The following is a 23,269-nucleotide window of genomic DNA, read 5'->3' as shown; positions in this document are numbered from 1 at the left end:
TACGGATGTATCCATGTATTTCCGTGGTGCTGATGCAGCGCTGAGCGGACAGCTCCTGAAGCATTTGAAGTGTTGGAATGTGGAAATTTCAACATCGCTTGAAAAAACTGCCAGCTAGCAACGTCCCTCTCACCCAGGGGTGGGCAATCTCAGTCCATGAGGGCCGGTGTCCCTGCAGGTTTTAGATGTGTCCTCGAATCAACACAGCTGATTCAAATGGCTAAATTAGCTCCTCAACATGTCCTGAAGTTCTCCAGAGGCCTGGTAACAAACTAATCATGTGATTCAGGTGTGTTGACCCAGGGTGAGATCTAAAACCTGCAGGGACACCGGCCCTCGTGGACTGAGATTGCCCACCCCTGCTCTCACCGGTAGGCTGAGTTATTTTTAGCCAATTACAAGTTGAATCTGGTAGTTTGGGTTGTTAGCTAAAATACCGTCATTAAGAAGCGGCACAACTAATGTGTGTATGCGAGCTAATTTGCCATGTGCACCGCTGGCCTGGCCATTTATTTTTTAATGCACCCTCTCAGATTAGCTCACTGCGTGTCATGTTCAGGGCTGGACTGGGACAAAAAATCAGCCCGGGCATTTTGACTACAGACCAGCCCACCAGGTATTAAAGCCATAAAGCCTTTGAATGAAAGCAAACACTGTTGTGACAGTGATGTACACTGTCTTGTTGATATATGTATGATTTCTATACATTTTACATCAGATAAAAACTTTGGTCGTAAGATTCAGATAATTATTTAATAAAAGCTAGATATTTTAAATGAGAATAAGAAAGAAAAGTATGTCTTTGTGCCCCCTTTTCCCTGTTAATGCCCTACCTGGCCCCCTGGCAAAACTTTGCTAGATCCGCCCCTGCACAGTTACCAGCTGTCAGCTACATAAAAAAGGATCCTGGTGTTATTTGTCTCTCAGAAACAGTTCATAACTTCCCTTCAACTCATCCATGTCACCTAAAAGGTAAACCTGTTTCTCCATCACCTGTTCAGCTCTGATGATTCACTAAGGACATCTCCTGGTTTCATCTTCATGTTTCCCTCTCACCACATATACAAACCGATATCATGACCAGCAGTTTTTACAGCTGTGGCTCCAGCAAACATCAGCTGATACTAGAAATTAATATTAAATAAATTCTAACAACAGCTGATCAAGCTTAAACGTGCTGCTGTTGTTTAGCGCGACATTCGCTGGTTTCCTCTTTCTGGCGCAAAGTGGGCGATAAATAAACAAGAGAGAAAAGCTGATCAGCTGATCATTGATCAGTTTCATGATTGAAGTAGCAACAGGAGAGGGAGAGGAGAGAATGAGAGATGAAGAGGCAGCTGATAGTAAAGACAGAATAACTCCAGCTTTGTGTCTTTGTCATTCTAGCTGAATTACGGACAAACTGTATTCATTTTCAGCTCAATACGAAACGCGTAATATTTTCTCTGAATACGGGACGATTCCGTTTTTTACGGGAAGGCAACTGTACTAACTAACCTTAAGAACAAAATAAAGTCCAACATCAGTAGCATCACAGCACCCGCCCAGCAGCATAAACTCCATCATGCTAGCTAGTACGCAGTATGAGTTATTATAACTGACGGTAAAAAGTCAGCACAACGAAAATAAACTCCACCTAAACTTGGTTTATATCTGACCCAGACAGACTGCAGGTCATAACTTCTTACCTGAAGTTCAGTTCACCTGACACTCGGACCGCCTCGGGTCTCTCCTCCTCCTGCCTCCCCTTCCCTCATCCACCTGCTGGCCTCTGTGGAAGCTCCGCCATAGCCACCACCAAACAACTGACTTATTTTTACACATCGGCCAGCATCTGGCCAATCCACCACCTTGTACTGTTTATACCGTTACAAAAAAAAAAAAATCACTGGCCCATAAAAACGAAAAATCACCATCGCCAGTCCAGCTATGGTCGTGCCATCAGTTAACCCTTCGCGTGCCAGCTGTGGCAGCATGCCCAGGGTCGCAGACCCCTGCACTAGTTTATGAGATTCTTTGTCAAGTGAGAAGATAGCAAACTTTCTTGTAGTATGTAGTATGGCATGGTGTACTATGTCTGTCTTGTTTTCTAAGTAATGCAAATGTAGTTCCAAAAATTTTTCACTGTGACTGGATGGCAGCTTTACACATCTAACCTTATTTTGCATGCCTCAGTAATATGTTCTGGGCTTTAAAATTAAGTTAGAAGTGCAGTAAAGTTATGGTGAATTATGGTAAAGTATCAATACCAACAAATAGTTCAGTTCAGTGATCTTTAGGAATTTTATGTTCTAACATGGATTTGACATGCTCAAAATAAAAATTAATGAAATCTTCTTTCATTAAATGCAAGAGCAAATATCAAAACCAATTCTCATCAGAAAGGAACAGTCATATTTGAAAGTGAGGAGTGAGTGAGGAACAATCAAATGTAATCATCCTGAGGTAACTGACAGGCTTTCTTGAGTTTTGTTTTCTTGCAAGAAAAATCTGTATCCTCAGCAGATGACGTAGGTATTTACAATGCTATTGTTAATGTATCACCTGTTATTGTAAATGGGAGGAGAAATGCTACCCACAGCTACATATTCAATTTCACCTTTATTCAGTGTCTCAGTGTGGGGCTCCTGGGTAGGCAGGCAACATGGGGAAAGGTTTCTTTATTAGTAAAACTGTTGGGATTTTGGGGATCATCATAGGTGTGGGAGCCTTAGCCTCAGTTGTTCCCTCACAGGAAAGGGGGAAAAACAATCATAGAAATGGAGAACCAACAATCTCCAAACGCCTTGCCACATCACCCACTGAACCTTGGGACGAGTATCGGCTGCCCAAGAACCTGGTGCCAGAGACATATAATGTCACCTTATGGCCAAGACTGACTCCAGACCCAACAACTGGACTTTACATCTTCTTAGGTAAGGCTTTATGAGTACTTTTCTCTCTTTCTCTGTAACTTTCATATAATAGACCCTCCGGGTATCAGCAAGAACTAAAACCAAAGGGTGTTTAACAGCATTCTTCTCAGAGGTAGAGAAGTATGATTGTAATGCTTTTTATTAGTTTTCCAGAGGATGACTGAAAATGCATAATATAGAACAGACAATAGAATGAATAACAGTGATAACACTTTTAAGTCAATGAGAGTTGCTGAATCCATTCTAAGCCCAACTAACTGTTGTGTACTATATGGAACAGACATTAAGCACAATACTATTAAGCACAAATGAAGCACATCTTAATGGTAAACTGTCTTGAAAAAACAGGTTGCAGTTAAACAACAGAGACAACAATACTTACAGTAAAAAGAACATTTGCAGTGGAAAGGCTTAGAATGCTATAGTGAAATTAACTGGAAACTTTAAATTGCCCGTAGGTATGAATACAAGAGTGAATATGAGTGTGAATGGTTGTCTGTGTCCTGTGACAGACTGGTGACCTGTCCAGGGTGTACTCTGCCTCCAGCCCCCCCAAGACCCTGAAAAAGATAAGCGGAAGGGAAATGATAGATTTAAGCTACAAAACTGTTTTATCTTAAATTATGCTGACCTTTAGAAACACAAAAGACAAATACAGTTTGAAGTAAAAAACTATTAAAAACAAAATTAGTTTGGATTTATATGACACCAACGCAATGCTGCTATTTTTAAATTACTGTTACATGTGCTTTTGCAAAAATTAAAAACACATTAAAAGCTTGAGTTTGACCTTATAACTATCACACCTATGATATTGAAAACTATTAATGAAAAAAAGTTCTCATCTTTTAAAAAAGTTTAGATCTGATCACACAGGTGAGAAAATTAAATGTAACAATAGTAAACAACACAAAATGAAGAACAATAAATAAAGCATCTGAAAGTGTCTGAAACTTAAAGTCCTTTTTAGGTGTGCAGCCAATTGTTTGTTTTTTCAGTGTGCTGTTTGAATATTCTCTAGTAGCAAAAGAGTTAAGGTGTTTATAAAGTTTTGATAGGTGAACTAAAGTGTATTAGCTATGGGTTGCTATTAGCATTACCTGATGCAACTGAGTTGACATTTTTATATTTTTTGGCAACAAAATCATGGATTGGATAAACCAGTCACATATCCTAAAGTGACTGCAAATAATTTGAAGGTTTCTACGTTTAAACAACTGATTAAAGTGCACATTATTTCTTGGTGTTTCAGGCAATTCCGTTGTGGACTTTGAATGTGTGGAGGACACTGACCTGATTCTTATCCATTCTAATAAATTGAATTACACCAAATTTGAGAACCAGTTGGCAAGACTCATGCCAGTGAGCAGTGTTGAAGCCCCCGCAATCAAGTCCTCCTGGTTCCAAGATGTCACACAGTACCTGGTCCTGGAGCTGGATGGTACACTGAAAAAGGGACACAAGTATCGCCTCTACACTGAATTCATTGGAGAACTCGCTGATGACCTTGGAGGCTTCTACAGGAGTGAATACGTGGAGGATGGAAAGAAAAGGTAAGTGTATATAGTGTCAACAAACCTGGAAAACAACATAAGAAACAATAAAAATGTTTGTTTTTTTAAAGAGTACTCGTTAAATAATTACATTTAGTTTTTTGTTTGAATCATTAGGTTAATCTCTCTCCAAACTTTAACAACATCTAGAACAACTATAAAATAGTTCTTTTTACATAGAAGACATATTAAAACTAAAATCAGCAGTTTCGATTTTGTTTGACAAAGTGTCTGAAAATAAAAATTTTACTGTCTTACAAGATAACAAAAGGCATCATGTCTTTGTAATTGAGGACTTTAAAAAAAAGTGGGATTTCGTTAAACTAGCTCATCTTTCTTATTATAGTAAATTGAATTTCTTCTAAACTGGAGACATTTTTACATAAAGGGAAGAATTACATGGATAAAAGACAGAAACGTCACTTAAATCTGAATTTCTCTAGAAGTTTGAACAACAAAAAAAGTCACTGTTTGTTTTTAGTGCATATATAGTTATAATTTTTTCTAAATGATGACATTTGTCATCATGCTAACGTTGATACTGAATTCGCACAAATAGGATAAACTACAAAATGACATTAGCTGCTGGTTCAGAAATGAATCTAAGACAACTTTGGAGTCTTAAGGTTTGTTTGTTTGTTTGTTTTTTATTTGTCTAAAGCTAAGCCAGCTACTTTACTTGGTTTTTTATTGTTGTTGTTGTTTTTGCTTACCTAACAAAGTTTTGGGCATATACTTATTATATCATTTAGATTTTGGCGAACCTTCAGTCAACCATTTTGTTTAAATTCTGTAGCACTTTCTTTACACACAAGGCTAATTTATCTGCTTCTTGTCAGGGTCATGGCTACCACCCAGATGCAGCCTACAGATGCCAGGAAATCTTTCCCTTGCTTTGATGAGCCAGCTATGAAAGCTTACTTCTACATTACGCTGATCCATGACCGTGGAACTACAGCCCTGTCCAATGGCAAGGAAATAGGTTAGTTTGACCACAGTGAGAACAGAGCAGATATTTTTGTTTTTTAAAAAAAGGTCAATAAAACATTGAGAATGTAACACATAATTAAACAATAAAATATGTCAACAACAATAATGTATAATAACACTTTATGTGTCTAGTCAGTAATATGGTAAGAAGTGGAAAGCAATCAAATAAAAATGTTACCTCTTTATTTTATTTCTTTTCAGAAACAACTGAAATCAACCTTGATGGCCAGGATCTGCTTAAGACAGTTTTTGAGCGAACAGAGAAAATGTCGACTTACTTGTTGGCATTCATTGTCAGTGACTACGACTATATCGGTAACAGCATTGATGGCGTTGAGGTAATTGTTGTCCCATAATAATTTTGACATTCTTTAATCAAAGTGGTTTGAATTTCCAAGAAACTTTCACAGGTGAATTTCAGTAATTTCCACAGTTGCCTTTTTCTTCCGATCAAGTAGAGCAAATATGTTATTAGTAAAACAGAAAACTAATTAGTAAAAGGTTCTTGAGCTCATCCAACTGAAGATACTACAGTTAGGCGGTGTCTGGATGATTCCCATGAGCCATAGCTCAAGTATTACACAGTACATACTCTTAACATACACTGCTGAGAAAATTTAAAGGAACACTTTAATCAAGTAAATAGCATCAATTCAATTTAACATCTGGCCCCCAGGAGGCCCCAGAGGCTGGGCAGGCTCGGCTGAGCCCTGAGCAAGGCAGGAATGAAAACCTCCAGGGGTTAACTAAGACCTTAAACCTGGTCTCTGGCCATGACCCGGGCAGAGTTTATGTCTTAAGGCAGCCCTTAAGACATAAACGGCCGAACAACAAAAAGTCCTAGAATAAACAGTCTAGAAACACACAGTGTTGGGAGTCAGCTCACTAAACCCAGACTTTGTCCTGGCAGTATTAGCTGGCTGGGACACCAAACAATCAGGACCTGATACAGAATCCCAAGACATGCTCAGAAATAAAATGATGAAAACCATCAACTAATAAATAGCTGGTCTCTAGCCGCATACATAAAATACATATAGACAGAACAGCGATGTCCATCTTGAGGACTGTATTCCAGAGTAGCAGGCAACCTTGTGGCTTCCACAAACCAGTGCCCACACCTATGCATTTTTAATGGACTCATTCTGAGTTCATATAAGTGAGTACATAAGACATAAGTCACACTAATCAATGAATATTTGCCAGTACAACATTATTCTTTTCTTAGAACTGCAAAAAATGATTGACTGTACCTTCACGATCATAGACTAGACTGTACCCTGTACTCTTACTATAGATTTAAGTTATTTGAAATACAGGTGTATAGAATAATGTTACTTTGCAAAGTGGTGTAAAGTGCTTTTCAATTTTATTTTGTTTTGTGTAATCTGGGTTTAGATCCGCATTTTTGCCCGGAAGTCCGCCATTGCAGCTGGTCAAGGACAGTATGCCCTTAGCAAAACTGGACCAATCCTTAAATTCTTTGAGCAGTATTACGATTCCAAGTACCCTCTACCCAAATCTGGTAAGACCACCACACAATTAGCTAGACATATACATATGTTTACAATTTCACACTTTTTAGCTGAGTCAGTACAGCTGTCCTGGTGCACCAGCATGGATTTCCTAAGTCTATGAAATCTTAATCTTATATCTATTATGTACATTTAATTCGATCAAAGTCTATATTTAATAAGTAACAATACTAACATATCAAGTACTAAGTGAATACCTGATCTGAGGCCTTGTCATGAAGTAACTTTATGTTTCTTGCTTGTCATAAGTGACTAAACCCAAATAAAAGACTGTGAGAGCAAGAAAACCTATCCTATAGTGACATTAAATGACCATAAGCAAATGCAAAATTCCATTAAAAAGATTCAAAATAACATCAAGTTTTTATTTTTTGTTTGCTGTTTTTATGCAAATGGGACAAAATTTGGAAGAGATTATATATTTTTTTTTTTAAATACAACAAAATGACAAAGCAATGAAAAAACAGGGAGGTATAGAAATGCCATACTTTTTCTTTTACCAGTTGATATGATAGACTTCAGCAGCATCACAGTTTCTGTTGGTGTACAAAAAACAGATTCCATATCTTCTTTAAAGCAATGCCTTATCTTTATGGTGTCCTGTTTGAAGTTCATTTTGTTTCCTAATAAATGTGCCCAATGCACCTTTCTCTGCTCACATGTGAAGTGGGGACATGTGTCTATTCAGTGTACTGATCTAATCTCAGTGGTCATCAGTTTTTGGTCTCATGTTTATTGGCATCAGGTGTATATTTATGGCAAAACTGTAAAATATATAGTTTTACAGCCCAAGACCTTGGCTGCAGCATCCAGTCAGCTCCGTTATGTTCTTATCATACGCACATCTTTCAGTTGTGACTTTTTATGACATGTTATGAGAAGGTTATCTTCATTATCAATTATTAACAGGTAAAATGTGATTCTTCATCTTTATATAATATTAGCCTGTCCTATGTTGCAGGCCAAGATTTGATTTACTTGTACTTATTTTATTTTACATTTTCTTATATTTTTATAAACTGATATTTATGACACCTTTGAATTTTTTATTTACATTATTTTACTTACTTTTAATTAAGTAGGATTTTAATCATTAATTTTTTTTACCCATAGTGGATTAAATTTATATTGTTGCACTGTGATTGGATAAAGGTTTTCAGTATTTCTGCTGTTTTAAACTGGTAATCTCTTTCACTTCAAGCAATTAATCAGCCACATAATCTTTGTCCTAACACAGATCAGATAGCAATCCCCGACTTTAATGCAGGGGCCATGGAAAACTGGGGTCTGATCACATACCGGGAGACAGCTCTACTGTACGATGAAGCATTCTCCTCCAACGCCAACAAGGAAAGGATCGCTACAATCATTGCTCATGAACTGGCTCACATGGTGAGTTTCAAGTCCTGGAAATAAAGTTTAAGAGGATTCTTGAGATGTTGCATATAGTAATTTGGAAAACATTCATATCAACTCTCAGGTCCTAGAAAGCAATTTCAGATATATTTCCAAGTAACTGGTAACTGGACTGGTTCTTATATAGTGCTTTTCTACTCTACCTGAGCACATACAGCTTGGCTGATTCACCCATTCATACCCGTTCATATGTCATAGCAAAGGGTTGAAGAGCCAGAAAATAACTTCAAGTTGAGTCTCAAGTGAAAAAAAACTTCAAAAAACAAATTCGTCAATTCTCACATTCTGTCAAAACACAAGCCTTAAATTTGCATTAACCCTAAGAAACAATTTCAAGCTGAGTTTGTGCTAAATAATTATTTATTGGGCTAAAACTGCCTGTGCCTCATTTATAAGTTTTGTTTTCTGAACTGTCCCTCTAGTGGTTTGGTAATCTGGTGACACTCAGATGGTGGAATGACTTGTGGCTGAATGAAGGCTTTGCATCCTATGTTGAGTACTTGGGAGCAAATTATGCTGAACCTGACTGGAATGTGGTAAGAAGTTCATTAACACTAAATTGTCTTGAATATAAGTGTTGGTGCTCGACACATGTTGTTAAGTATACAGTCTCATTTGTTTCATAATAGGGTGATCTCTTCGTGCTCGGTGACATTCAGAAGGTGTTTGCTATTGATGCCCTGGTTTCTTCTCACCCTCTGTCATCTAAAGAAGAAGATATCAAGACGCCAGCACAGATTAATGAGCTGTTTGATTCTATTTCATACAGCAAGGTAAAGCCCACATAGACCCTCTAAACCACAAAAAAACAGAAACAAAAAACTTAACAGTGTGTTTTCTCCTCATCAGGGAGCATCTGTCCTCAGGATGTTGTCAGATTTCCTGACTGAAGATGTCTTCCGGCTGGGTCTGAGGGTAAGGACCACAATATAACAGAACACAATGTGTTTCTATGAAGGTGACTCAACCAGCCAGTCATCCTTGCAGTGGTTTTTGCTGTAATGGCTCAGTCACACATGTAGCAACAGGATAGTATCTACATTGTTTTAAAAAAGTACCAGAAGAAGACTAAAAGAACTGCATGCTGCATTTGCCTCAGTTAAGGTCAGTGTTCATGGTTCAACAAGAAGGAGAAAATCAACACCATATCAACAGTTAAACATCTTGCAGAAGACCGCTGTATGCAGAAGGTGATCACCAGCTCAGTCATGCTGGTTACCAAGATTGTTGCAAAAGCACAAATCTTCTCGCTCAAATAATTATCTAAACTTTCACTGCAATACAACTTTCACTTGCAGATATAATTTGTCACTGCTTCAGCCACAGCCAGCATTCATATCCTTGCATCAACCTGGCATAGGTTAACACCCATCTTCAGTCCTCCCTTGCCCAGTTTCTGCACATAAAAAGCAAGATGTTAGTCATGAAAGTGTTTTACTTCCTTTGAGAGAGTATATACACTTGTTTCTTTAACCATACTTTCCATAATTTATCTTATCTACATAAGGTTTAGTAGGTTTTTGAGTATGATTTAGGAATACTGTGTGTCCAAAATGGGTAACAACTTAATGGTATGTGGTAAGCGGTCACATGTCTGCAAAACCTCTATAAAAGTTTTGTTTTGTGCAGCCACATGTGGAGTTGTATTTGTTCAGCCCACTTCCTCCCCATCGCCACCTCACAGACACTCCAACTTTCCAATCCAACTTTATTTATAGAGCACTTTAAAAGTAACATGGTTGACCAAAATGCTTTCCAGTAAAAAACAGTGAAAAAAGTTTAAAATCTTACATTAAACAGACAAAAAAAATTAAATAATAATAAACTAAATAAATAAATTAAAAAAAAGATTAAAATGATTCAGTAAATATTAAAACATGAATAAAACAGAAGAAAAGTCGACTCTGGTACTACTCCTAAAACGCCTTGGAAAAAAGATGTGTTTTTAAAAGTGATTTGAAATTTTCAAGCATTTGGCCCAGCCTAATATAGAGGGGCAACTTATAAACACTTCAGTAAGAGTTCTATCCAAGCGTCAGTCTTCATCTTCACCACCTCCAGCATTTCGACTCTGGGGGGCCCTGTCCTGAATCCTGTCACCACTGGGTTTCCATTCTGCCATGATGGGTCATCAGAGTCTAATCACCAAATACATGTCTTATATAACCCATCGATACACCAGTTATCTTTGTCAAATTACAATTTGCCCTATGGTGAGTGAGAAATATAAATAAACTAAGAAATCAGGAAGGGGGCAAATACTTATTCACAGCATGGTACATACCCTGTCATCTGTGAAAAGGATAACCCTTTCAGTGAAAAAACTTGGAAGACATTGTAGCAAAATGTTGAACACTTGTACACATTTTTTGAAAGTTTTGCCAACGCATTAATTCTTCATGTATCCAAAGCAGTATATCTGACACATCTCTCTGTTACCTGTTTTTTTCTGCAGTCCTATCTGACTCAATTTAGATTTGGGAATGCAGTCTACACAGACCTTTGGAATCATCTGCAAAAGGCATGTTATCATCTCTCTGCTCTTTTTGAATATTTAGTTAAGATCTACGTTATTACTGATTAATTACCACCTGTGCCTAGAATTGTTTTCTAATGCTTTTGAAACATCAGAGAGCATCAGCTGTAGAAATATTGAAACTAAAATAATCTTTTCCACGTATTTAAAAAAAAAAAAAAATTTCATTAAATAGCTTTTGGCAATGAGTATGTTTTTCACTCCATAACATTTGACATTTTATGTTTCTTTTGTATAATGTTTAAAAGATCTGACCAAAATCTTAACAAAATAGGTAGTGTTTTGACTATAACAGTGTGTGTGTGTGTGTGTGTGTGTGTGTGTGTGTGTGTGTGTGTGCGTGTGTGTGTGTGTAAAAAAATGTATTTACTTTTTTCTTTTTTGTTTTTTCACAGGCTGCTGATTCTAGCATGTTAGAGCTTCCTGATACTCTTGATAACATAATGAACACCTGGGTGCTGCAGATGGGCTTTCCTGTGGTTACCATTGACACTGAGACTGGAAGTGTTTCCCAGCAGTACTTCCTTCTGGATCCAGAAGCTGTAGTCACCACTCCATCCCCCTTCAAGTATTTGCACTGCCTTTTTTTAATCCTTTCCTCCTAATATATCAAGTAAAGACCATATTCTTTATGCAGTTCTTCATTTTTTATTATTTATTTATTTATTTATTTATTAAATGGCAAAATGGTTACAGGCTGTTTTTAGTTAATAAAAAGCAAAAAAAAAAGAAAGAAAGAAAGAAAGAAACTGCATAAATAATGTTTCAAATGTTCTGCCGTAGTTATCAATGGACCGTTCCAATCAAATGGATGAAGACTGGCACTATGCAGAATCCACTGTGGCTAACATCCAAATCAGGTAGATAATCCATTCCCAGCTTAAGACTGCCAAATTATTTTAATCACAATCTTTTAATTATCACACAAGCATTTTCTAAGTATTGTCACCTTTGTGTTTTCACTGATTTATTTTCACCTTCTAACAATTTGCTTGTTGGAGTTGATTCTCCATTAGCAGAAACCACTGAACAATTGGTTCTGTTTCTTTTTTATATGTAAGTATTTACATTGACTCAAAAATTTATATTTTTTAAAACTATATTACCTTTAAATTCTTGTGGTCCATCTATAGTACCTTAATGTCCCTGAGATAGATGATACAAAAAGCAAACAACATGATGGTGATTTTGTGTTCATAAATGAAACAGTTGCAGTCTCTTGACAGTTTAGAGAGTTAAAACTTGAACTTCATTTCAAATATACAAAGGTAACAAAAAATACAATTCAAACTCAAAATGCTGGGTCAAAAGCCCCAGCGCACTGACAAAAGCTGAAACTTGGCCAAAACTGAGCTATATAACTGGACACTTGTCCAAAGCACAGCACCACTCTGTACTTTAATTGAGTTGGATTTTTAAGTTTATTCCCTTCATTTTTAAACAAATGTCTGTACTTTCTACTCCTTACATTTTAAAAACAGGTTCAATTGCAGAGATTTATTATTTCACGTCAATACAAGCCTTTACACATCAAACCAATTTGAGCCTTAATAAATCAAGCAGTAACACATGAAAGGCAATCCTGTTCAAGTATTAATCACCATCGAATCTCACATAAAAATAGATGGCGTGTGACATAGTCAGGGGTCAACGTAGCTCGTTATTTTGTTTGTTTGTTTTTTCTTTGTTTTTTTTCTTTGTCCAGAAGCTGTGGCTGCGTCCATTAGCCCAGATCAGCTGATCACAGCCTGTACCTCCAAAAAGCTGATTTTTACTCTTTTACTTTGAGCAAATTTCAAAGCCTGTACTTTTTTACTTTTACTTGAGTGAAGAAGTTGAATCAGTATTTCAACTTTTACTGGAGTATTTTTTTTCACACTGGTATCTGTATTTCTACTTAAGTGCAGAATGGCTGTCCTTTTGCCACCATTGGCTCTTGCAGGATCTTAAGAGAACTATGCATACTGAATACCTGCAACCCTCAATAAACTAAGGCAACTTTATAAGAAACAGTAGATCAGAATTCCTCCACAGCAAGAACCAGAGTCAAGGGATTTACAAAGGATTGCAGAGTCCTGTGAAAACCTTTTTTCTTTTTTCCTTTTTTACACATAACTGTATATATTTGAAACAATCTAACAATAGATTGTTGTATTGTTAATACAAATTCCAGAACACAAACACTAAGTAAATCATTAGCTTACATTAGGTAAAAATTTATTTTGTTCTTGTGCACCAACTTTGAGTTCTGTTTCTTCACTTTCTAGAAACATCTGAAGCTATGAAAACATCAGGAGATCAGTGGGTGCTAGCCAACGTCAACATGGTTGGTTACTACAGGGTTAACTATGATGATGGCAACTGGGCAAAACTCTTAAATGTTCTGCAGAGTAATCATCAGGTAAGACGGAGGAGCCCAACACACAGTGATTATCAGTCATTATCAGTGATTATCAGTGATTGTAAACATGTTTCTTGATGTTTCTTTAAGCTCATTCCACGCATCAACAGAGCTCAGATATTGGATGACGCCTTCAATCTGGCCAGGTAAGTTTGCTGGTGTAGTCTCACATGTACATGATAACCGTTATGATTAAGAGATGTACACTACTGTGAAAAACTATTTACTTTCGTTCCAGCTTTGTCACTTCATGATTATTAAATCGTGAATCAACTGCAATACTTTGATTAAATACATTATTATTATAAGTTCAATTTCACAAGCCACATCAGGCCTGATTATTAACAGACATGTTTAAATGATATATCAATTAAACAGATGTCAGATGTCATTTGCATCTGACTTTGTTACTCTAGAAAGAGTTACAAAACCATTTCTAAGGCTTTGGGACTCCAGTGAATCACTGGGCGAGCCGTTACCCGCAAATGGAGAAGACATGGATAAATGTCTTTTCTAAAGGGAATGTTTGATATATATGAGGGTTACTTCCCTCAGTGCTTCACCATGGGGACCACTGATGCTTTCGTCTTCCACATTCTCTCAGCCCTTGCTATTTCTTGAGCTTCTCGTGTTCATTTTTCCTGATGTTGCTATCATTTGGAATAGCTACATCTATCACTACAGCCATTTCTGCTTGTCTGACACCACTATGTCTGATTAGTTAGCCATCACCAGGCTCTAAATAGAGTAGAGCAGGTCATCTAGTAATAGGGGGGTTGGTGGTTTGATCCCTTGCCACTCTGCATGATGCCAAATATTTTTGGGCAAGGTACTAACCCCAAGTTGCTCTCCACTGCATTCATTAGAGTATCAGTGTGTGTGAATATTAGATAGAAAGCAATTACATAGAAAAGGCATAGAAAAAGTGCTTTTATGAATGAGCTAAGTTGTATAAAGTGCTTTGAGTGCTGAGGTAGAGTAAGAAACTACTATATAAGAACCAGTCCATTTACCATTTTGTTTATTTCAGCTTTTTTATATTGGGATCAATATGACCTCAGTAGGGTTTAATCATCTAAAAATCAATACAAATAATATTTTCTTGAAATTACAGAATTGAATACCAGAATCGGGCTGTTATGTAATTGTACTTTGGATAAAAACTGCAAGTTGCATCAAAAAATAAAACTTATGTTTTATTTAAAAAAAATGTGAACATTTTATAACTGTAATAACAATAATAATAATAATAATCTAATTTTCATATAGTGACATTAATGTGGTAACAATAATACTATGAGAAGAATTAAGCCTTACTATTATTCTTATTTTCATATTACGAATTCTCTCGGGGTCCCCAGGGATCCCAGTCAGTCCATGTATTTTAAATATGTTGGTAGGCTGTGGGCTTAAATACTTACCTATCAGATATTAATTAATAGTATTTGTGGTAATATCTTAAAATTATGACAATGGAAAACATAAACATGAAGTATCTGATTAATTTTTACTATATTCTACCCCTTAGAGCCAAGATCATTTCTACAGTGCGGGCGCTTGAAACCACCAAGTACCTGAATAATGAGAGAGATTACATTCCATGGAAGGCAGCCCTTAACAACCTGGACTTTTTCTACCTCATGTTTGACCGCAGCGAAGTGTATGGTCCCATGCAGGTGAACTTCTTCCAACGACATATATATACAAAAGAAACAAAACACAAATAAGTTGTCACATTTTCTGAGTTCTGTCTTTGTTGCTTTCAGGAATATCTCGGGAAAAAAGTCTACCCTCTGTTTGAATACTACAAGCAAATGACAGAGAACTGGAGCAAAGTCCCTGATGGACACTTGGACCAGTGAGTGAAGACACATTTTAAATTTCAACATACAGCTGACAGCAGTCTAAACTGTATTCATAAATCAGATGGATAGGTTAGACTTTTTCTATAAAATAATAATTTATGTTGTGATGTAATTGTAGAAGTTGTTCTTTTCTGGACCAAGGATACAGTTTTTTTACATGTATTATTTAAAATGTGTAATTCTACAAATTCGGTTCAGCACATGTGATAGTTGGAACTTGGAAACTGAGTAGAAGAGTTTCTATGATGTTGAAATCGGAAATTTCCTTATTCATTATGCCTTTGCTTTCCCCAGATTTTACCTAAATGTTCTTGTTAATACACCTGTTTTCTATTTGTCCATCCTCCAGGTATAATCAGGTGAACGCAATTAGCCAGGCTTGCAGGACAGGGTTGGAGGAATGCCAAAACCTGGTCATGAAATGGTTTCAAGATTGGATGGTTACTGGCACCAACAGGTATGTGTCCATTTCAATTTTGTAGTCAAGAACATTTCCTCAGGTTTGTAAACATTTAAAAAACAATACACTGCTCGTGAAAATTAATGGAGTCTTTTTAACTGGAGTATATCAGTCAGATTAATGTCTGGGATATTGATCTGAAGCAGCAGTAGGGGTGGTTAATCACTTTCAGTTGCGCTAATGTTAATGAAATTCATAACAGGTGCACCGGTTTCCCAAAACTGGAATAATTTTACAGGTGGAGGTCACTGACCTTTCCCTGCTCATCTGTTTTTTTCACTAGTTTGGATTTGGCTTGGGTCAGTCTTACTACTGGTAGCTTGAGGTGATACCTGACCCACCTGAGACAGTCCACCTTCTCCAGCAAACCTGGCAACGGCTAATCAATATGTGCCATTGCCAGAAGATTTGCTGTGATTCCCAGCACAGTCAGAGGTTCATTGAGGTGATTCCAGAATACTGGCAGTTACTCAAGGAGAGCTGGACAGTGCAGTAGAAGGTCTCTGCTCAGTTATGCATGGCGGAATAGAATGAGCGCTGCCAAAGCCCTACAAAATGACCCCCAGCAGGCCACTGATGTAAATATCTAAGAAAACAATCAGAAACAGACTTAATGAGAGCGGGCCCTGTGCCCAATGCCTAACATCATAGAGCCTAATTAGCATTTGCCATAGAACACCAGAATTGGAATGTTCACCACTTTCACAGATGAGAGCAAATTCACTGTGACACAATAAAGGTAAAGATACAAGTGGTACTCATAATACTGTACCTCACTCCATCCAAGCGCACACATCATCCAGGTAGGAAGCAACATATGCAGCAGCAGAGCACCAGGAGCACGTGAGGAAAAGGGTAGGGCGTTGCAATACAGCAACATCCTCTCTCTGGGCCTTTGTGACATAGTTATCACAATGGAGGCAGCATGCCTTCCTAATGGTGGAATTTGGCACCCCAACTCATCTCTTTCCATAACCAGGCTCATCAGAGAAACAGTTTCAGCTTCTCGCCATACTTTTAGGAGATTGAGATGATATACCAGTATGGCTCCTCCTGTGTCAAGGGTCAATGTCACCCACTCCCTGTTTGACCACAAAGGATCCTTGGCACTTGGCAACTTTGAGCTAGCAGATACAAGCACTTTACTTCGAGATATGTCTAGCCCCTCTGTTGTACAGGGACTGATGACATTCGTGGGCCTTGAGCAAACTCCCTTGTGTTACCTCCCCAATGTGTGTAGCTTTGCTCTCAGGTGTAGAACATAATGAATTTAATTTTTAGCTGGGATTGGACCTTCCTCCCAGTTTTCTTTAATAAGGTCCATCACCCCCCGTAGGTTCCTGCAAAACAGTAACTTAAAATTAGAAAATCGTGTGGATGCCTGGGGAACCTCTCGCACTACAAACAACAGAGGGTCTAACCAGTGATCCCAATGGGTTCATCCTAATCAATGAATGTCATTACATTTTAGCCACTCCACCCCTCAGCCACTTTACATTTTACACCGCCAGATTGCACCTCAGACTGTTGAGGAGCTCAGTGACGACCTCCAGATCCTGGAGACCACATAGGACACCATTCTTGTTCTCATTAGGAGCATGCCCCAATGTTGTCAGTCGTGCATACAAGCGCATGTGGTCCACACAAAAGACTAAGTACCATTTTCAGTTGCTGCAATTAAGATTTAGTAAAATGGACTTGCTTGCGACTTTTTTTTTTTTTTTTTTTTTTTTTCATTTTTGGGTTATCCTCTGTAGGTTGATCATTTGATCTTGCCCCATGGGGTGAGGATGCTCATGAGAAAGGTGGTGGAAAACCCAGGAACTTCAAGGACAAGCTTGTAATAAATGTGAAGAAGCACATGTAGAAGCACATGAAAGAGATCATGTGGTGACTTTGGCTGTCTCCACACTTTAATCCTATAGAAAATCTTGGGAGGGAGTTGAAGAAATGAAATGACTGAAAAATGAAACCATAAAAATTTGAGACAGTTCATTTACTTTTCTTTTAATTAAGCAATCTTACAAATTCAGCAGAGGGATAAAATAATTATTTCCCTATAGTATAAAGTAATACTCTGTATAATCTATGGTGTACTGAAGTCTGACAATATCCTCTTTTTCTAGGATCCACCCTAACCTGCGCTCTGCTGTGTACTGCAATGCTATTGCAGCAGGTGGCGAGAAAGAATGGGATTTTGCTTGGTCACAGTTTAAGAATGCCAATATTGCTATTGAATCTGATAAACTTCGCTATGCTCTGTCCTGCACCAAAGAACCTTGGCTGCTCAACAGGTACATTCATTGCTTTATTAATAAATATGCCACATTATGTAACTTAAAGTTACTATCTAGCACACATATTTACTCTGTGACTGTTCAGGTATCTGGAATACACTCTGGATCCAAACATGATCCGAAAGCAGGATGCCACCGCCACCATTGTCGACATTGCCAGTAATGTGGTTGGTCAGTCTCTGGCATGGGACTTTGTCAGGGCTCAATGGTCATACATCTTCAATCAGTGAGTACAACATAATACCTCTAAAAAGGCACCAGAATTTCAGTTTAGGAAGGATAGTTTTAATATGAAACAAGACTATTCAGAATTACAGTTTATCTTCAAAGTGACAGTTTAAAAAAAGGTTGCAACACATATATGAAGTGTTATGTGTCATATCTATGTGAACCAAAGAACACTTACAGCATAATCCATAACATAATCATAACATAAAGCCAACTGATGCAACCATCAGCTGAGGATCCACTGTGGTTAGTGCACAGTGTGTCATGCTGGTGTATGACTGATGATGCTTTTGTTTTCCATGTGATTCCAAGTGTTGGATTTAAAGCAGAGCCTGAACTGACTAGGAGAAAATCACGAGATATTATATAAAAGTTGCTAAAAATACTAAAAGGAAAGCAAAAAATTTATTTTTCTCGTAAAAAAAAAAAAAAAAAAAACTAGTAAAATGTCTCATACTTCAGCTTGTGTGGCTTCATAAAAGCGATTAACCTTCAAAATTTAAGGCAGCTTTCAGTCACTTTCAAGTTGATAAAAAGTAATAAACAATTATCTTCAAAAAGGGGGGGTAACTGACTTTGATGTTCAGCAAGATTTTTAAAAAATAATTTCAGATAAATAGATTTCATCCCCTAAAATCCTTATTACGGTTTTCTTGAATTTCCTTTCTTACATCATAAATGCAGCTTACAATTTGGATAGAATTGCACTTTCAAATGATCAGGCCTGAGTATTTAAAAAATATCATCTATACTATCTACTATCTATCTATACTCATTAAATATATGTATACATTTGTGAAGAATTATATCTAATTCATATAATTTATGAAAACATGTAGAAGTTCAGTAATTTCACAGATGATAATCACGTTCTCAATGAAAGAGAAGACCGTTCTTAAGTGACTAGGACATCAATTTCTGCTAACTGACGTTTGCCTTTGACTGTGCGTCCCTCTCACAGGTATGGTGGTGGCTCATTCTCATTCTCCAACCTCATCAACGGCGTCACCAAACGTTTCTCCACTGAATTTGAGCTTCAGCAGGTTAGATATTTCTTTGAAATGACTTTTCCACAATGTGGCTTCACTTTTGTTCATTTTGTTATCCTACTTTTCAATGTAGATACTTTAAGTCTTATCAAATCTCAAGTCATCCTCTGGTCTCAAAGCAAATTTCAAGTATTAATTTCAAGCCTTCCAGACCTTACAAGGGTTTAATTTGATTTGAACTGAAGTGAACTAATAAGTCTGACAGGACAGGCATTTTGCTGCTAGGTGATAGTGTTCTCATTACCAGTATTTAAACCTAAAGACAGTGATATCAAAATAGGTCTGTGTGGCTTATTGTCACATTGAAATCACTTTGGTTGTCATGGCCCTCCACAGCATCAAAGTGCAGTGGTCTCCCATTGCCCCAGTATTCATAAGCACAATCACTTTCCCATCTTCTTTCAGCTGGTGTTGTCAACATTAACGCCACATTAACACGTCATAACGATTAACGCAAACACAATTTTTAAAGCAATCAGTCCAGCTGGAGCTCAGAATGGACAAACTTTGGACAAACTGCCCGAAATGCATTGACAGAGACATTTCAGGGATTTTGAATCATTCTGCGCTCCAGATGGGTTGATTGCGTTAATTGTGATGACGCAGTGTTAACATGTTAAAGTTGACAGCCCTACTTTTAACGCAAACAGTATTAACATATACCTCTCATGATATCCTATTTGGATTTATTTAGACATTGACTGAAATCATACTGACAATCTTTTTTGACATTGATAGACTTCTATTACCACACCACATTCAAAAACAGATTGAACGAACTACACATTCATTCATGCTTTTATTTCTATCCTTGGTAATGATTATTCCCATGCTCGCATTGTTGCAAGGCAGGCAACAGTTAAAATACTCAAAGTTAAATAGTTAAAATGGCAATAAAAGTTCTGACCAGAGAGATAGCCCATGTGAAGCCTTAACTATTGGTAATCTTCAATTCAAGGCTTCATGACGCTTCATCACTAGTCTGGACTGACTCATAGAAACAGACTGACAGAGGTTGACACAACAAAGAACACAGATACAGAGAATATATACACAGGAGGACATTAGGGCAGAGTAGACACACACGGGAGCGCAGCTGAAAAGAATAGAACTAACAAGACAAGGGAAGCAAAACTGAACATGATACACACAAGAGAGAGGTCTAAGAAAATAAAACAAGAAGTAACACACACTGAGACACAGACTAAGACGCATGAACTTGACACAGGGACCGGAGCTAGACAGAGACATGACTGACTGGGGAGACAGAAAGGGATACAAACATGGAGACAACCACTGTGATTACCACAGAGACACTGAGTTAGTGAGAACAGGTTAATTGGAAACACTAAATTGCCCATAGGTGTGAATGGGTGGGTGAATGGGAGTGAGATTGGTTGTCTCTGTCTATGTGTTAGCCCTGTGACAGACTGGCAACCTGTCCAGGGTGTACCCTGCCTCTCGCCCTAAGACAACTGGGATAGTCTCCAGCTCCCCCCGCGACCTTGAAAATAAAAATAAATAAATAAAATTTTATTTATATAGCACCTCTCTAGAAAGAATCACAAACTACTGCACATAAGATAACAAGTCATAAAAGATAAAACAAACAATATAAAACGATAAGGGGAAACGAATGATTGGATGGATGGACACTGAGGTGACACAGAGGTGACAGACAGGGCACCAAAGGGAACTAACATAATCAAACAAGTAACCAAGAAATATGAATAAAAACAGATAAACAAGTAATAGGAAATCAATACACAAAAACCTGAATATGATTTATCGCAAATGTCCAAAGAAAGAATCATAAGTCCAGAACAAAAACTGAAAAATACTTGGTCAGAGACCCAGGACTATGACAACTTTAACATCAACATGCAAGCATTCAGTTTTGTGCCATAACCAAGCTGCAATATTTGGTCAGTTTATAAAAAGTTGCAGTGACTGTGTGCAAGAAGAACATTCATCCAATAACAATAACAAAAGGTTTGTGTTTTTGTAGCATTTTATGAATGACAAACAATATGTCTCATTAATAAAATGTTGAAAAAAAACATAATTTTAATATAAAAAAGAGAGAAAGAGATGAGTGATATGAACAAAGCCATGCATTTTCAGTATATGTCTTTTGTTTAAAACTACTCACTCATTTACATTGTCTCTGTTGCATCAGCTGAAGGAGTTCAAGGCTGACAATTCCGATGTTGGTTTTGGCTCTGCCACCTTAGCACTGGATCAATCCATTGAGAGAACCGTCGCTAACATTAAATGGGTTGACGAGAACAAGAAGAGTGTTCTGGACTGGTTCACAACTGAAGCTAACGCCCAGTGAAGAAGCTGTTTTTACTTGTTCATCATTCAATTAAAAATAAAAACAGAGTTTCGATCGAAATATATATGAAGTACATTTAATTGTTAAACCTTTTATGTTATGGTTTGGGGCGTATTACAACTTTTAAGTCCAAAAATGTTTTAACTACTTTACAAAACAGTTTTAGACTCTTGTGTATGAAAATAGCTTTTATACAAGACTAGTGGAGGAAAAAAATATAACGATGCCAGATTTTCATAGTGTAGACTACTGAAAAAGCAACTGGTTTTCCTCTTAATGGTGAATGTATGTAGTGTAACTTTACTGGACTATACAACGTGTCCTCAGATTGTATCTTTCTTTCTTTGTCTTTATTCTGATTAATAAAGTTTCATAAGTACAATTTTGCATTTCTTCATTTCAGCAATTTTCAAATAAATCTTTCACATTTCATTTTTGTGTCTGAACACTTTTATTCTTCGTCATTAGGCAAAATCAGTAACATTTGATTTACAAAAAAAAAAGTCTAAAAACAATAGTGCGCCTGGTTTTATTCACTGGTTACAGAGTTTGAGATCGACGGACTTCCAATGTTTTAACATATATGAAAAACTTTTTGATTGTTTTAGTGTGTTTTGCACCGAGAGGTTTGGGTTATGAACAATGCATTAACTATTTTGAGAACTCCATGAAGAGTGGTAAAAATGACATTCCTGCTCTGAGAATTCCACAAAGCAATTGAGCAAAGCTATAAGGCAGCTCTGAGGACAAAAGCTGATACAGCCTTACACTACCAAGCTATAGCTAATAAAGTAGTCAATGAGTGCATATTTATTGTGCTTGTGTATTATTAGCAGCACCAACACTGATGATGTGTTACTGGCCTTGCCCTTTCATACATGTTTGAAAGACGTACTAGTCTGAACGAACGGCAGAACACACAGAAATGCAGGGAATGCAGAAAGTGCTCTTTATTTACAATGTCTGGATTATTTACAAAGGGTGGGAGATTGTGTACAGTGATAAATAAACGAAGGGAAACCAGGGAAGGGGGCTGACTCGGAGGGAAAGGGATAATCGGTGCACGCAGGGTGGATCTACGAGAAAAAGGAAAACAAATTTTTTGGGGAAGATACCAAACAATCGGTAAAAAGCGGCAATAAGCATGGCGAGAGTTGGAGAGCTCACGTGTCACACTGTCAGTACAGGCTCGGGCGAGAATCTCCGGGATGCGAAGGTAAAGATGAGACTGATCTCTGTAGTGATCCCGGAAATACAGCTTCACCAGCAGCTGACAGGCAAGCGGGAAATTAATCCGGCTAAGTGTACAGGACAACAGGTAAGCAGACAAAATCCAAAACATGGGTTTGCCATGCTGCTCGCTGCTCCAAAATAACGCCCTATCAAATGACACCGCCCCGCCTACCTGTGCTGAAAAAGGAAGCAAACCCATGACACCACACCAGAGAAAACCCACCAACTCCTAATAAGACGTTTAAAGTAATTTGATTGGAAACAAAAATGCAGTGAATGCGAAATGCAAAGCGGGTCTTCTTGGTGAAGATAGTGCTCCATGTGACATGTGTTAATTTTGTTGACAATTTTGCTCTCCCTGCTGCGGGAGTCGTCAAAAGGCACAAATTCCTTGATGCTCACCCGGCGGAGAACATCTCCTGGTCTCTTCCACAGCATGTCTTTCATCCTGTT

General features: G+C 37.5%; 1 protein-coding gene across 1 annotated transcript; it reads left to right on the top strand.

Moving 5' to 3' along the window:
- The first annotated feature begins 2,621 nt into the window (after window positions 1-2,621).
- Window positions 2,622-21,965, top strand: LOC100708003 (aminopeptidase Ey). The gene is made up of 21 exons (XM_019361212.1): window positions 2,622-2,915; window positions 4,168-4,468; window positions 5,308-5,450; window positions 5,660-5,796; window positions 6,857-6,983; window positions 8,231-8,385; window positions 8,832-8,945; window positions 9,039-9,182; window positions 9,259-9,324; window positions 10,865-10,930; window positions 11,341-11,513; window positions 11,729-11,805; window positions 13,213-13,346; window positions 13,437-13,492; window positions 14,875-15,022; window positions 15,113-15,204; window positions 15,561-15,668; window positions 17,798-17,965; window positions 18,054-18,194; window positions 19,158-19,239; window positions 21,425-21,965. Exons 1-21 carry the CDS (start codon window positions 2,645-2,647, stop codon window positions 21,581-21,583), a joined length of 2,862 nt encoding a protein of 953 aa, XP_019216757.1. The 5' UTR covers window positions 2,622-2,644; the 3' UTR covers window positions 21,584-21,965.
- Window positions 21,966-23,269: the final 1,304 nt, after the last annotated feature.

This window comes from Oreochromis niloticus, linkage group LG7 (assembly GCF_001858045.2).
Source record: "Oreochromis niloticus isolate F11D_XX linkage group LG7, O_niloticus_UMD_NMBU, whole genome shotgun sequence".
Lineage (NCBI taxonomy): Eukaryota > Metazoa > Chordata > Actinopteri > Cichliformes > Cichlidae > Oreochromis > Oreochromis niloticus.
Note: the sequence above shows the minus strand (reverse complement) of the source record. Positions and strands in the feature narration are given on the sequence as shown.

What these genes read in the sequence shown, in the direction of transcription:
- LOC100708003 (XM_019361212.1), top strand. Translation starts at nt 2,645, where the DNA reads ATGGGGAAAGGTTTCTTTATTAGTAAAACTGTTGGGATTTTGGGGATC. An exon ending in TTCTGCAGAGTAATCATCAG is followed by an intron (nt 13,347 to 13,436) that starts GTAAGACGGAGG and finishes TGTTTCTTTAAG; the next exon opens with CTCATTCCACGCATCAACAG. An exon ending in GAACCTTGGCTGCTCAACAG is followed by an intron (nt 17,966 to 18,053) that starts GTACATTCATTG and finishes GTGACTGTTCAG; the next exon opens with GTATCTGGAATACACTCTGG.